Genomic DNA, 12,117 nt, shown 5'->3' with positions numbered 1-12,117 from the left:
AGGGGGAAAAAAACTGTAACTTTTAATTTATTCTAATTTCCTGAAAAGTTTTTTTACTTTGACAAAATATTATGAACCCTCGAACATATTGACTTTCTTTTTCTCCCCCTGGCTCCACCGCAGTCTGGAGCTCAACACTGCCCCGTGTGGTTTCCGGTGGTGGTGGAGCATTTGGTCCACGGGGGCGAGTCAGTCTCACGTGATTTGCAGGCCGTTGTGCGTGCAATACGCGTTGATGTGGCAGTGTTCCATCAGGCCATCGGCGTTGCACGGCATGGCTGCTTTATCGCAACGCTCCCCGGAGAAACCTTCCAGACACGAGCCGCGCCGACACACACCGCCGCTGCCCGGTCGGTTGTCGCATACGCCGTGGACGCAGTGACATTCTGCCAGCACACACATAAACGACACACGTCACGCTAAAGTGGCGTTAGAGGCCGACGGCCGGCTTCAACCAGTGGGGCACGCGTCACCTTCATCGCAGTGCTCTCCATGTTTGGACGGGTCGGAGCAGATGTGGCAGGCCACGCCCTCAAAGGGTGATTGACAGCTGCAAGACCCGTTCCCGCCGATACCGTCGAAGCACTGTAAAAAACAAAAACAAACGCGTTTAAGTAATGGCGCCAGTGACAAGTGTAAAATAAGAACACAAAAATAGTGGAGAAAATAAATGTACACTATGTAATGTAGAATAATTACAAGAATAATAAAACAACTACAAATACTAAAATAAGACAGGATATGAATACAATAGAAAAATAAATAACTTTATATTCTTTTTGTGAAAATCAAATCAATGCAAAAAAACAAGCAAAAATATGGATTTAAAAAGTATTACAAAAAACACATCCATCCATTTTCCGATCCGCTTTATCCTCACAAGGGTCGCGGGGGGTGCTGGAGCCTATCCCAGCACAAAAAGTGAATAAAATCAAATCTTTTTAGAAACAATTACATCCTCCATTATTCGATAAAAAGAAAATACATTTTTCAAAAGTAATATAAAATGAAGTGACAAAAAAGATAAAATAATGCAGAAAATGACAAAAAGAATACAAAAGAAATTCACAAAAAGAATAAAAAAATAAAACAATATAAAATCCAAAAAATTAAAAAAGAAATCACAAAAAATACCGAATTAAAAAAAATTGACCAAACAATACAATGAAAGAAAAGAAACGCAGATGATATTGCAGGTCATACAAATAATAGTGAAGCGAGTTGTTGTTGCTGACCGTTCCTTTGTCGTAACAGGGATGCTGGAAGCCACCGATGCATGGCTTGCAGTCAGGCCCGAAGAAACCTTTGCAGCACTCGGCCGTCTGATCAGGAACACAACAACGTCTACAGTACTTCCTTCTTATTAGATGTATTCATTGAGTCAGAGAACAAAAACAATTGGCGAGTATCTAAGTTCTCTTGGAAATATTTTGAAAAGAAAATGAGTGACTATGGCCTGACCCGTGTGGTGACGTTGCAGTTCTTGGCGCAGCCTTTGCTCGGCGACCGATGCAGAGGGGACGGCGTGTAGTCGCAGCCGATCAGGTGAGTGTCCTGAACAACATGACATTTGGTTGAATGGATAGATGCATGCATGTAGACATGGGCGGACGGACAGACAGATGCATGGATGGATTTTTACCAGTTCAGTGCTGCCAACCGGACAGGATGTTTCATACAGGTAACTGCAGTGAACACAGGGACCCTGAAAGAACACAAGTGAGTATTTTTTTGTCTCTGTGTATACTCATAAAGCACTGTATTTTGATGAGAGTGTGTGTGTTAGTGTGTGTGTGTTTGTGTGTGTGTGCGGAGGTCCTGACTTGTGCGATTTTGCTTTTGACGTCATCACATCTGTGCGGCATGATGGGCAGGATGGTGGACGGGTAGAGGAGGCCGTCAATCAAGTGGATGATACCGTTGAGCACTCGGTTGTTGGGTGACAGCATGCGCACGCCCTTGCTGCCCAGCAGGAGGTCACCCTGAGAAAGGAGGTCAAGTAGGCGTGTAGATTAGCGGCGTCAGATTAGCGTGGGCTCCCCACAAAGACAGCCGATAGGAGAGCGGCTCACCTCAGTGGACGTGGAGATGGTCAGCAGCTGATTGGCCGTCGTCTCGATATGAGGAAGAGACATCAGGTCGTCGGACGTCAGCTATGGAGCCAACAACAACAACAAAAACATTTCAACTTGATTGGGAGTTAGAATTTCAGAAATTGCATTAAAAGTATTAAAAATAGTTTCAGGAGAATTCAAATGAAGACTCAAATGTAAGACTCAAATTTAATTTTTCTTGTCAAAAGGGAAAAAAAATCTGAAAAAAACATTTTAAAAAATTCCCCTGGTTAAATCAATTTATTATTTTATATTTAATATTTTATATTTAAGAAAAAATACTTTTATAGATATATTTGACTTTAACAATGTGCTTTAAAATGAGAAAATGCTTACATTTTGTTGTTTAAAAAAATCTCTAACAACATGTGCCTAATATTCTGAATGCAATTTCATATTTTTGTCTTTCGGTTTTAAAAATATGACATTTTACGCATATCAGCACACGTGTGCGTGTGTGTGTGTGTGTGTGTGTGTGTGTGTCTCCTTACGCTGCCCTTTATATAAATGTGGTTCCGGAGAAGTTCTTGAAGTTTGGGTTTGGCCTGAGGAGCACATGAAAGCAGGTTGTGAGTGAGTTGATTGCTGTTGTGGTTGTTTTTTTTCGCTGGTGCGCACGTCATTGAGCATGTAGAGGATGCTGCCGTCTCTGGCGTTGTCCACAGCCTGGTTACTGGGGATGAAGACGGTCAGAGGGCCTGGGCCATTCAGGGGCAGCATCGCGCCGCAATTCTGTAAATGCGCACACACACAAACACACACACACACAAGCTCAAAACAAATTTTGAGATGGCTTCCGAATCTTTCGACGAATCGACATGTTGTTTTCAAAAACAAGATTTTAATCTGTGTTTGTCTAACAGTTGAAATTGTTCATCGTTGTTTTAAACAGCATAGACTGGATCCCCGCCAAGGAACCCAGTCGGCCAGTGAACAGCGACACTGTGCCAGTGACTGACACAAAGAAAAAAGAAAAAACAACAAAAAGGTTTTTGAAAAAAATATTGAACAACTCAAGTCTTAGTGTTGTGTTTATTCTTTTTTGTGCTATTAATTGTTTCAACTGCCTTTGTTTTTATATGTCTGATTTTTACTTTACGTCCAGCACGTTTCAGTCGTGGTTCTGTTTGAAGTGCTCAATAAATAAAGTTGTCGCATGTCAGGTAAGTTAAAATACAAATAAAATTGGCACATAAAAAAATATAAATACTGTCTATCAAACTGCCTTCCAAAAACTGGAAAAATTCTCCCAGTATTTTTTCTAAACCACTCAAATATTTTTTTCCTTTGTGTTTCAAATGAGAATAAAAATAGCAGTTTGAATAAAAATAAAATGTAGTATCAGCCTGTGATATTTTAAAATCATTTTGACTCACATCAACGAGTGACAGGAAGCGATTGAAGGCGGGCTCTTTTCTCACAGCCTCCCCGACGTTCAATGTTGCAAACTTCCCCCCAATAAAAAAAAAAGACATATATATCACAAAATTATTATTCCTATTCATATTGTTATCATGGTACATCCTGCATATATTGAGTAATGTACTGACCTCTGCGGGATGAGGAAGAGGAGCAGGAGCAGGCAGGTTGTCAGGGGTCGTCATGATTGGCCGGTCGATGATGTGGATGATGCCGTTGGCGGCCGGCAGGTCGGCCTGGACGACGGCATACATCCGCGTGGGATCGTGCAGCATGATGAAACGCTAGTGAGGACACAAGGCACAAACGCAAAAATCAAAGCATGTCAACGATCATTCACACCTCGTTTACTTGAATTGGACAAGCAAGGAATGGAAATTTTCCCCTGCGGCGCAAATCTTACTTACAGTTTGGAAGGATTAAAAAAAAAAAAAGATTTTTTAAAAAATTATGATCAGTTGCGGAATTACAAAAACAAAATGTGAAGATACATATTCATTATTTATTTTTTATTTAAAAAAAAAAAAGACACCAATTAGTAAATATTTATTTAGCGTCTCAGAAAACAAAAAGATGTTCTCAGGATTTTAATACAAGTTTTTAAATACTGTACCATATATTGTTGACGAGAAAAAAAACAACACATTTTCGTTGCGTTTCAATTTTTGCCAGAGTGAAGATATTAAATTAGGATTCTTCCTTAGTTTCATCTTTAATTTTAAACGGAAAAACAAGACAATCTTTTTTTGTCTTGTCTGGTTTAAAAGGGAAGGATCTTTTCAATATGTTAACAGATTTGAAATATATTAAAGGTTTTTAAATATTTTTAAGGTTGACAGGTAGTTTTTTAAACATCACAGTATGTGGAAATATTATAAACTTTTGATTAATTTGGTTTTTAATTTTTAATAAAAAGAACCCAAATTTGGAATTGACTTTCTGAAAATCATTTTTTTGTATATTTAACTAAAAAGTAAGGTGGAGCTAATGCCTTTTGTGCTTTTCATTTTTATTCAGATTTTCTTAAAATGCGGATGTGTTCTATTTTTACATGTTGAAATGTTTTATCGGGAAAAACAAGAAAATCACCTTTCTTGGTGTTTTGGAAAAAAAGAAATTAAACAAATGACTGATGAGCAAATTCCCCAAAAATGTCAAAACTATTTTCCTGTGACACCCTTAAAACTGCTGGGTTAGAAATAAGCCATTTTGAGTTGCCAGCATTTTTAAGGGTGTAGGAAATAAGGTCAAAGGAACTCAATTAGGAGGTTTTCCAAGGGTGGAGTATTTGTGACGTTTTGTTTGCTGCCTCCTTGGTACCTTGTTGTCTTTGCACTTCATTTTGGCGCCTCCGTACATGTTGAACTGTCGGCCGTCTGCCATGTCCCGCAGCAGGTGCTGACCCAGGATCAGGTGGTCACGACACACCTTCTCCTCGTTCACAGACTGCAAGTGCAAAGCGGAAGAGCCCGTCAAGATGGATATTCATGTCTCCAGAGCAATGGCGTCATAGTATTTATTGGAGGGTGAGGTGGTAAGAATAGCCCGATCCTCGTACGCTCGGAGCCGTTTGGATCTGAGGGACGAAAGCCGTGAACGGTCCATTGTGAGTCATCAGCGATAGACAACCTTTGACTGAAACACAAAACGGAAATGCCATTAGAATAATGCACAAACATCAGCAGTCATAAGTTATTGGTGTCTAGTCTTCCATGCAGTAGAAATGCATACCTAATGTATTTTTTAGATTATTATAACTACTACTCATTATTTCGGAATTAAAAATAATCAATGTGAATGTGAATAATTTACTGCTTCGTTTCATTGAACTAACTTGCAAAGTTTGGGCTTCTTAAAGCTTGGATGTGCTGGTACAATTCATTATACACGGGAAAAGCTACAGCCGTGTACCGTATCGAAGAAACTCATTGAATCGAACAAAATCAAATTGTTCCACTTGAAAATGGACTGTTCATTGTGGCATTGTTGTTATTTATTTTTTTTTAAAGTCTGGCAAGAAACCAAGTAGGTGTGTGGTGTACGGAGTGTAATGTTGATACCAAAGAGTTCAAAGGCCCCCATGAGTTTGTTTTTCTGTACTCCATAGCGGTTCAGGTCCTGCAGACGATCCATGATGTTACCATAGCAACGGCGCCCATCGCTGATCTCACCCGGCATGCACACACACCTGACCAAAAAAAAAACGCACACATGGAGAAACTGCATGACTTGTTCAAGTCAGTTCGTTCTTGTCATCAGTATCAAATTCATTGAATTTGGACAAAAGTGTGTCTGACCTGGCATTTCCATCCAGTCCAGTTTCACAAACGGCCGACGAGTGACAGGTGCCCGCTGAGCAGGACGAAAGCAGCCGGCAGCCCGACTTGGGGCTGGCCCCCACCGGAGCCATGCCGGACATGCACTCGCAGGCCGCCTGGAAGACAAAAAATAAAAAATCAGATGTCACGCTCGTCATCAGCCTCGGAACGGTGCAGCTCATTGACCGCACCTTGTTGGGCCCCTTAAAGACGCAGACGGTGCTGTTGAGGGGACAGCCGCCGTTGTTGACGGCGCAAGGATTTTTGGGTACGCAGACGCGGCCGTCACCCTCAAAATCGGCTTTGCAGGCGCAGCTGACCTTTGACCCCTGCGTGGAGCACTGAGCGTTGACGTCGCAGCTGCTCGACACGCACATGCCTTAAAAAGATCAACAAATACAGAGTAAAAATTTTAAGAGGTTGCCGTAACACATCACACTTCCAATACAACATAACTGGAAAATGCACCTCTCCCTTTAAAAATCTATGCATGTGAACGAAAGGGTCGGGTGTCATGTTTACTTGCGCATTTGTTGTTCTGCGACTTCCTGTATCCTGGCAAACATTGGCACGTGGCGGCGTCTCCTTCTCCTTCGCAGTATGAGTATGCGCCGCACGAGTTGCACCGGTTGTTCACTGAACACACAAAAAAAAAACCCACACACCAACACAAGTCTCAATGAGCACACAGGACGACTGGGTGAATCTTTGGAAGCATGTGAACTCTTTGACAAGGACGTGATCGTGTGCTTGTGCTAAAAACTACAAAAATGGCTACTCTAGCTTGACCCATGGAAGACACTGGCCCCTTATGATTAATTGACACGGCAAAAATTGCACAAAAAAAAGGGGAAAAAAAAGAAAACTGAACTGTAATGTCTAAGCATAATTGTAATTGTAGTGGACTTTTTTTTTTAATCACACCATTGTTGTGCAATGACAAACAACATAAATGTTGATGTGCTAAATTAAATGATCTTGATTTTGAATGAGGTTCTAAAAATAATGATCTTGTACCCACGCTACAATGTGGATTTTATTTTATTATATGTTATGAGTGAAGAGAAGGAGCGAGTCCGACGCGTCACCTTGGTCACATCGCTTCCCCGCGTACGGCGGCTGACAGAAGCACTGGCCGCTGCCCTCGGGGCCTTGCTCGCACACGCCGTGCTCGCAGTCGCACGCTAGCACAAAACACGCAACAGCACAACACAAGAATACACACAGAATACAGTGACGTAACCTCCAGTCATTTCTAATGTAGTCCAGCGCGCATGTGAGCTCTGACCTTTGTCACAGTTGCTGCCAAAAGTGTTCTCCTTGCTACACGTCTGGCACGCAAACCCACTGAAGCCTTCCTGGCAACACGAGGTGGCAGGAGCAAGTGTTACACAATGGCAGGATCAGGTACTCGAGGCGGCAGGAACAGGTAGTAATAATGCCAGCGGTAGGAACATGCTGATGTCGTGGGACGAGTGACAGAAACTGTAACAGGGTCACTGGGAGCAGCTGGAACAGGCAGCAGAAGCAGCAGAGAGTTGAAGCAACAGGAACAGGTAGTGAGGCAGGAGCAGGGACTGGAACAAGGAGCAACAGGAAAAGACATAAGGAGCAACATCAACAGGCGTTAGAAGCAGCAGGAACAGGCAGAAGAAGATGAAGGAAGAGGAATAAAAAGCAGCAAGAGCAGGAATGGAATAAGAAGTAGCAGGAACAGGGAGAAGAGATAGGAGGAATAGGCATGAAAAGATGCAAGAACGCCATGCAAAGCAGAAGGAGCGTGAATAAAAAGCAGCAGGAACGGGCAGACATAGCAGGAACAGGCCTGAAAAGCAGCAGGAACAGGAAAAAGCTGCAAAATCAGGAATAAAAGCTACCGTGGTAGAAAAAGGCAGTATAAGGAGCAGCAATGGGCATTAGAAGCAGCAGCAACAGGAAGGAGAGGGTAGCAGGAACAGGCACGAGAAGCTGTTGCCACAGGCATGCAGGAATAGTACTGACATCACAGACGCAGGTCCCATTGCCGAGGTCTCCATCCATGCAGGTTCCGTGGAAGTTGCAGGTCTTCCCTGACCAGCTGGGACAGGCTGGGGCCATGTCAGCAACAATGGTGGTCACTTTCAAGCATTTTGCACTTCAAGTGGATATTTGATTACTTTGAACTTTGGCCACAAATTAATTGTTTGACTCTTTCAACCAAATGTTTAAAAAAAAAAAAAAAAAAAAAAAGCGTGCAGTAATCATTTGTCAAATTTTGCAAGCGACTCACGGAGACAAAGCGCCCCCCAGTGCTGCGGGCAGCATCGTGGCTGCATGAAGCTCTTAACGCAAAGGCGGTGGCATCCGTCCAGTAAGACTTTATTGCCGCCGATCTGGACCATGTAGCTGCAGTTCCTGACACCGCTGTTGGTGAAGCCGCGCGGGCACAGACTGCTGGTCACCGCCGCGCAGGACGTGCACACCGTGTACATGTCAAGCCTCTGCGAGATGTCACAGCGGCCGGGGGGCTGCGTCTATCGCAAGGAACAGGGTCAAAATCAACCATAGGTTAAGTTGAAGAAAACTGTATTGTAAATATTCAGCAAGTTTCTTTTTTTTGGGGGGGGGGGGTCAAATTAGAAAAAAAGTTTTTAGTCCTTGAAATTTTTGACTGATCTTACAATGATTATGTAAAATAGTACTACTTTTTATCTGTTAATAAAATGTAAATCTCATAATAGTATAGTTCATTTTTGTAACATGTTTTCTCAAAAATATTTATATTAATACTGTTGTTATTTCACAGGTCTTGAAAAAAAAGACCAACTTAGAAGCAAGATAATAGAAAAAAAACTATTTGAATCTTGTAACAATATGGCCATACTCTGACATTGAAAGTTTTTTCTAAAATAGCAAAATCTCATTTTTTTCCAAGAATATCATCATATTATTCATTCATCTTCCGAACCGCTTCATCCTCACTAGGGTCGCGGGGGGGTGCTGGAGTCTATCCCAGCCATCTTCGGGCAGTAGGCGGGGGACACCCTGAATTGGTTGCCAGCCAATCGCAGGGCACACAGAGACAAACAACCATGCACACCCACACTCACACTTAGGGACAATTTGGAGTGCCTGACAATCAGCCTGACAAGCATGTCTTTAGAATGTGGGAGGAAACCGGAGTACCCGGAGAAAACCCACGCAGGCCCGGGGAGAACATGCAAACTCCACACAGGGAGGCCGGAGCTGGAATTGAACCCGGTACCTCTGCACTGTGAAGTCGGTGTGCTAACCACTGGACTACCGGGCCGCCTCTCATCATATTATAACATTTTGAATTTTTCCTCTATATTTATGGAAACATTCAGAAATATAGTTGAAAAAAATAATGGAAAAAAGACACCAGATCAATATTACGTAGAGAAAATAAAATGTAATAACTTGATCTATAAAAACAACTTTCAGTAGTATGTTTTTTCCTTTAAAAAATGATTTTTTTTAATCTCAAATATTATTCTGAACATATTACATTCAGTAATCTTATAATAATGGCCTTTTTATCTCCAAAAAATACCACATTCAACTCATTTTGACTGTATTTTTCTTAAAAGAAACAAATGTGTGTGTGTGTGTTACCTGTAGTTGCAGTGAAGACTGTAGTCGTAGTAAGTGTACTAGCAGCAGTAGCAACATGATTGAGTGTCCTGATTAAAAAATGAAAACAAAAAAATGATGCAGTCAGAGAGAGGGCACACAAATAAAAGAAAAAGGGTAAAAAAAAAACCTATACAACGACGAGGCACAATAAAGTAAAACAATATATATATATATATATATATATATATATATATATGTGTTTAACCCAAAAAAAGCAAGCCTGTCGCGGGATCTCTAGAAGTATTCCGATAAAAGTGACAAAGTGAGCATGAGAGACCAGAGAGAAGCTGCGGCCGTCATGTCGTGTCGACCGTGTCAGCCCTCCCTCTCCTTTCTAATCAAGGAAGAGGCGGGAGGAAAACTGAAAAAGCACAACGAAACACATTTACTCCTCCCCGCTACTGTACTCCGGTTATGGATCATTTTCATAGGATTTGATCAAGAATGCTAAAGACACAGCCCGCTGAATTTCATTTTTGAAAAATCAATTCATTTGACTGATGTGAGTTTGGAAGTTATTGGCAGGTGTAATCATTGCAAAGGTAATAATTGTTTGAAAGAAAAAATAAAATACACTTTCAGTGCCAAAACATATTTAGAATATGCAAACATGTTTCTTAGAGATGCTAATTACATTAAAGGATAGAAATTGTTAAAATAGAATTATCAATAAAATAAATAACATTTGTAAAGAAAAAAAGGGGTTGTACACGTGCATGCAACATATTTGGTCAAATTAAATCAATTAATTTAAGGAAATAGTTATTTTTGTTGTTCAATTAGATGTTTTCCTCCAAAAGGTGTTAATTTAAATATATCCACTTTAACTCATTAAAATAATGTATTAATTTATGGTAAATACAATAAGAAAAAGAGTCAACTCTTGCACAATTTTATTTTAGAAAGAAACTGATGAAATTAAGTATTTATAAATTTGAAAAAAGGAAAAATCTGTTACTTTTTGACACAATACTAAATAAACGAATTCATGGTCAGTTACATTTTTATTGTATGAATTAATTTTTTATTCTAAAAATTAAGTCGATGATTTACAAATAAAATCAAAAGTGATCATGAATCTTTTATTTTTGAGTACCTCTCTAAATGATTTGGACCATCTGTCTCTTTACAAAAAAAAAAATAATTAAAAGACAAATTCTGCCACACGGCCTGCCTAACCTTCTTCTTCCGCCTGTCATTTTTCTTTTTTTGTGGGCAGAAGGAATTTTTCTGGAACATATTCAGTTACTTTCTGAGTGAGCAGAGAAGGTGGCAGGCCTCCGGTTTGTAAACGGCAGCCAGATTGCAAGAAATCCTTCTTTCCTGACAGGAAGTTTAGGGCGGATTTCCCTTCCCTCGCCGGTGGCGGCGGTCCCCGTGGGCCGACGCAATTGGGACGGATTTCCTCGTACGAGCTGACACCACGGCTGCGCAAAAAGAAAGAAAGGAATGCGAAAGCACTTTCTTTCCTGGCTTTAACGCCGACGTCGGGAACAAGCGGGCAAGAGGTCAAAGGTCGTGCTGCCAGGAACAATAGCAGGAAGTGCACGGACGCTCCAATGCTGACAATTTAAATCGTTTTCCCACCTATTAGGATGCAGGTCAACAAGCCAAATCATCACTTTTTTTTTTTATGGTGAGTCATCGAACTTGGCTGCACACACAATTACAAAAACTCATCTCTGTCCTGATTTAGAGTCATCCATCTGACAAATTAGTACATGTTGTTAAAATTTGGTCAGATTTGGGCAGAATCTCTTGGGCAAGTTTGTCTATGATGGATCCCTGGAAGTAGCCAAAATGACTGGAAAACGTTTGCTCCAAAGCACAATGAAAGACTTGCACTGACTTTTCGGGTATGGCTTCGAGACTTTTTCTACTCACTGTTAGACATGTCCACTGATTTTCATGGACCAGGAGTTAAGGGCTGGAAAAAAAAAGACGAGTCGCTGGAAAACCGCTGCCTTTAAATGGAGTTTCCGTGTCTTGTTGCTAAGTGACACTGGCTTTATTTAAACTAAATTCAAAATTTAAAACACTATTTCTAAAAAGTGGTTCAACTTATTTCTGTGGCTTTCATAACCTTACAGCTCTGCTTCAGAGGTCCCTCGAGCAAGGCAGCAAGGACAGTAAAGACAACCGGACCTCCGATTTTCTTCTCGAAAGAACATCGGCCGGTCAAAATGTCAACGACAAGCAGCAGATTAGGGGAGACAAACGCGAGGACGTGCTGACATTTCCTTGTTAACCAACGCCTTAAAGTTGCCTGCTGCCTTGTGGGTTGAGCATTAAGACGGCAAGATGGACTTGGCACAGATTAGAGGCCTTGGTATAAGCATGTATTTTCCGCTTATCTGACCCGGCGTCGCTGCGGCACCTTGATAAAGTTCATCAGCGTATCGCAGCTGGGCGGCTTTGCCCCGAGGTTGCCAGATCTACCACGAGAACCGACACGCACGCGACGGAACGGACGCCACGAGAATGTTATCGTCAGGCCTGTTGTGTAACAACATGCGCATGTGCGTGCGGGCCATGATAAAGTTATGAAAACACGAGGTGTGAGAGGGAGGGAGATCCAAGCGAGGGTCTTCAACTCGCAAACAACTCCATCAGCGAATAAACGGCGGATG

At 41.5% G+C, this 12,117-nt stretch overlaps 1 protein-coding gene across 2 annotated transcripts in view; it reads right to left on the bottom strand.

Moving 5' to 3' along the window:
* Nucleotides 1-11,388, bottom strand: part of stab1 (stabilin 1) — a 32,750-nt gene extending 21,362 nt beyond the window's left edge. The window contains exons 1-23 of one of the 2 annotated variants that reach the window (XM_086117319.1): nucleotides 11,372-11,388; nucleotides 9,467-9,534; nucleotides 8,121-8,364; nucleotides 7,853-7,938; nucleotides 7,140-7,209; nucleotides 6,940-7,035; nucleotides 6,374-6,487; nucleotides 6,043-6,230; nucleotides 5,831-5,967; nucleotides 5,594-5,721; nucleotides 5,092-5,168; nucleotides 4,854-4,979; nucleotides 3,665-3,817; nucleotides 3,491-3,562; nucleotides 2,733-2,846; nucleotides 2,606-2,659; nucleotides 2,073-2,153; nucleotides 1,824-1,982; nucleotides 1,643-1,705; nucleotides 1,462-1,554; nucleotides 1,236-1,322; nucleotides 474-585; nucleotides 200-386 (exon numbers count right to left, since the gene is read on the bottom strand). In XM_086117319.1, the coding sequence (XP_085973445.1) occupies nucleotides 200-386; nucleotides 474-585; nucleotides 1,236-1,322; nucleotides 1,462-1,554; nucleotides 1,643-1,705; nucleotides 1,824-1,982; nucleotides 2,073-2,153; nucleotides 2,606-2,659; nucleotides 2,733-2,846; nucleotides 3,491-3,562; nucleotides 3,665-3,817; nucleotides 4,854-4,979; nucleotides 5,092-5,168; nucleotides 5,594-5,721; nucleotides 5,831-5,967; nucleotides 6,043-6,230; nucleotides 6,374-6,487; nucleotides 6,940-7,035; nucleotides 7,140-7,209; nucleotides 7,853-7,938; nucleotides 8,121-8,364; nucleotides 9,467-9,534; nucleotides 11,372-11,381 (2,519 nt within the window). In that variant the 5' untranslated portion in view covers nucleotides 11,382-11,388. Of the gene's footprint in view, nucleotides 1-199; nucleotides 387-473; nucleotides 586-1,235; nucleotides 1,323-1,461; nucleotides 1,555-1,642; nucleotides 1,706-1,823; nucleotides 1,983-2,072; nucleotides 2,154-2,605; nucleotides 2,660-2,732; nucleotides 2,847-3,490; nucleotides 3,563-3,664; nucleotides 3,818-4,853; nucleotides 4,980-5,091; nucleotides 5,169-5,593; nucleotides 5,722-5,830; nucleotides 5,968-6,042; nucleotides 6,231-6,373; nucleotides 6,488-6,939; nucleotides 7,036-7,139; nucleotides 7,210-7,852; nucleotides 7,939-8,120; nucleotides 8,365-9,466; nucleotides 9,535-9,764; nucleotides 9,793-11,371 lie in introns of those variants that run through there. The other variant, XM_086117320.1, reaches the window with a different exon arrangement.
* Between the last annotated feature and the right edge of the window lie 729 nt (nucleotides 11,389-12,117).

Source organism: Hippocampus guttulatus, chromosome 8 (genome assembly GCF_054856545.1).
Source record: "Hippocampus guttulatus isolate MCC_2025c chromosome 8, RoL_Hgut_1.0, whole genome shotgun sequence".
Lineage (NCBI taxonomy): Eukaryota > Metazoa > Chordata > Actinopteri > Syngnathiformes > Syngnathidae > Hippocampus > Hippocampus guttulatus.
This window is presented reverse-complemented; position numbering and strand designations above follow the sequence as displayed.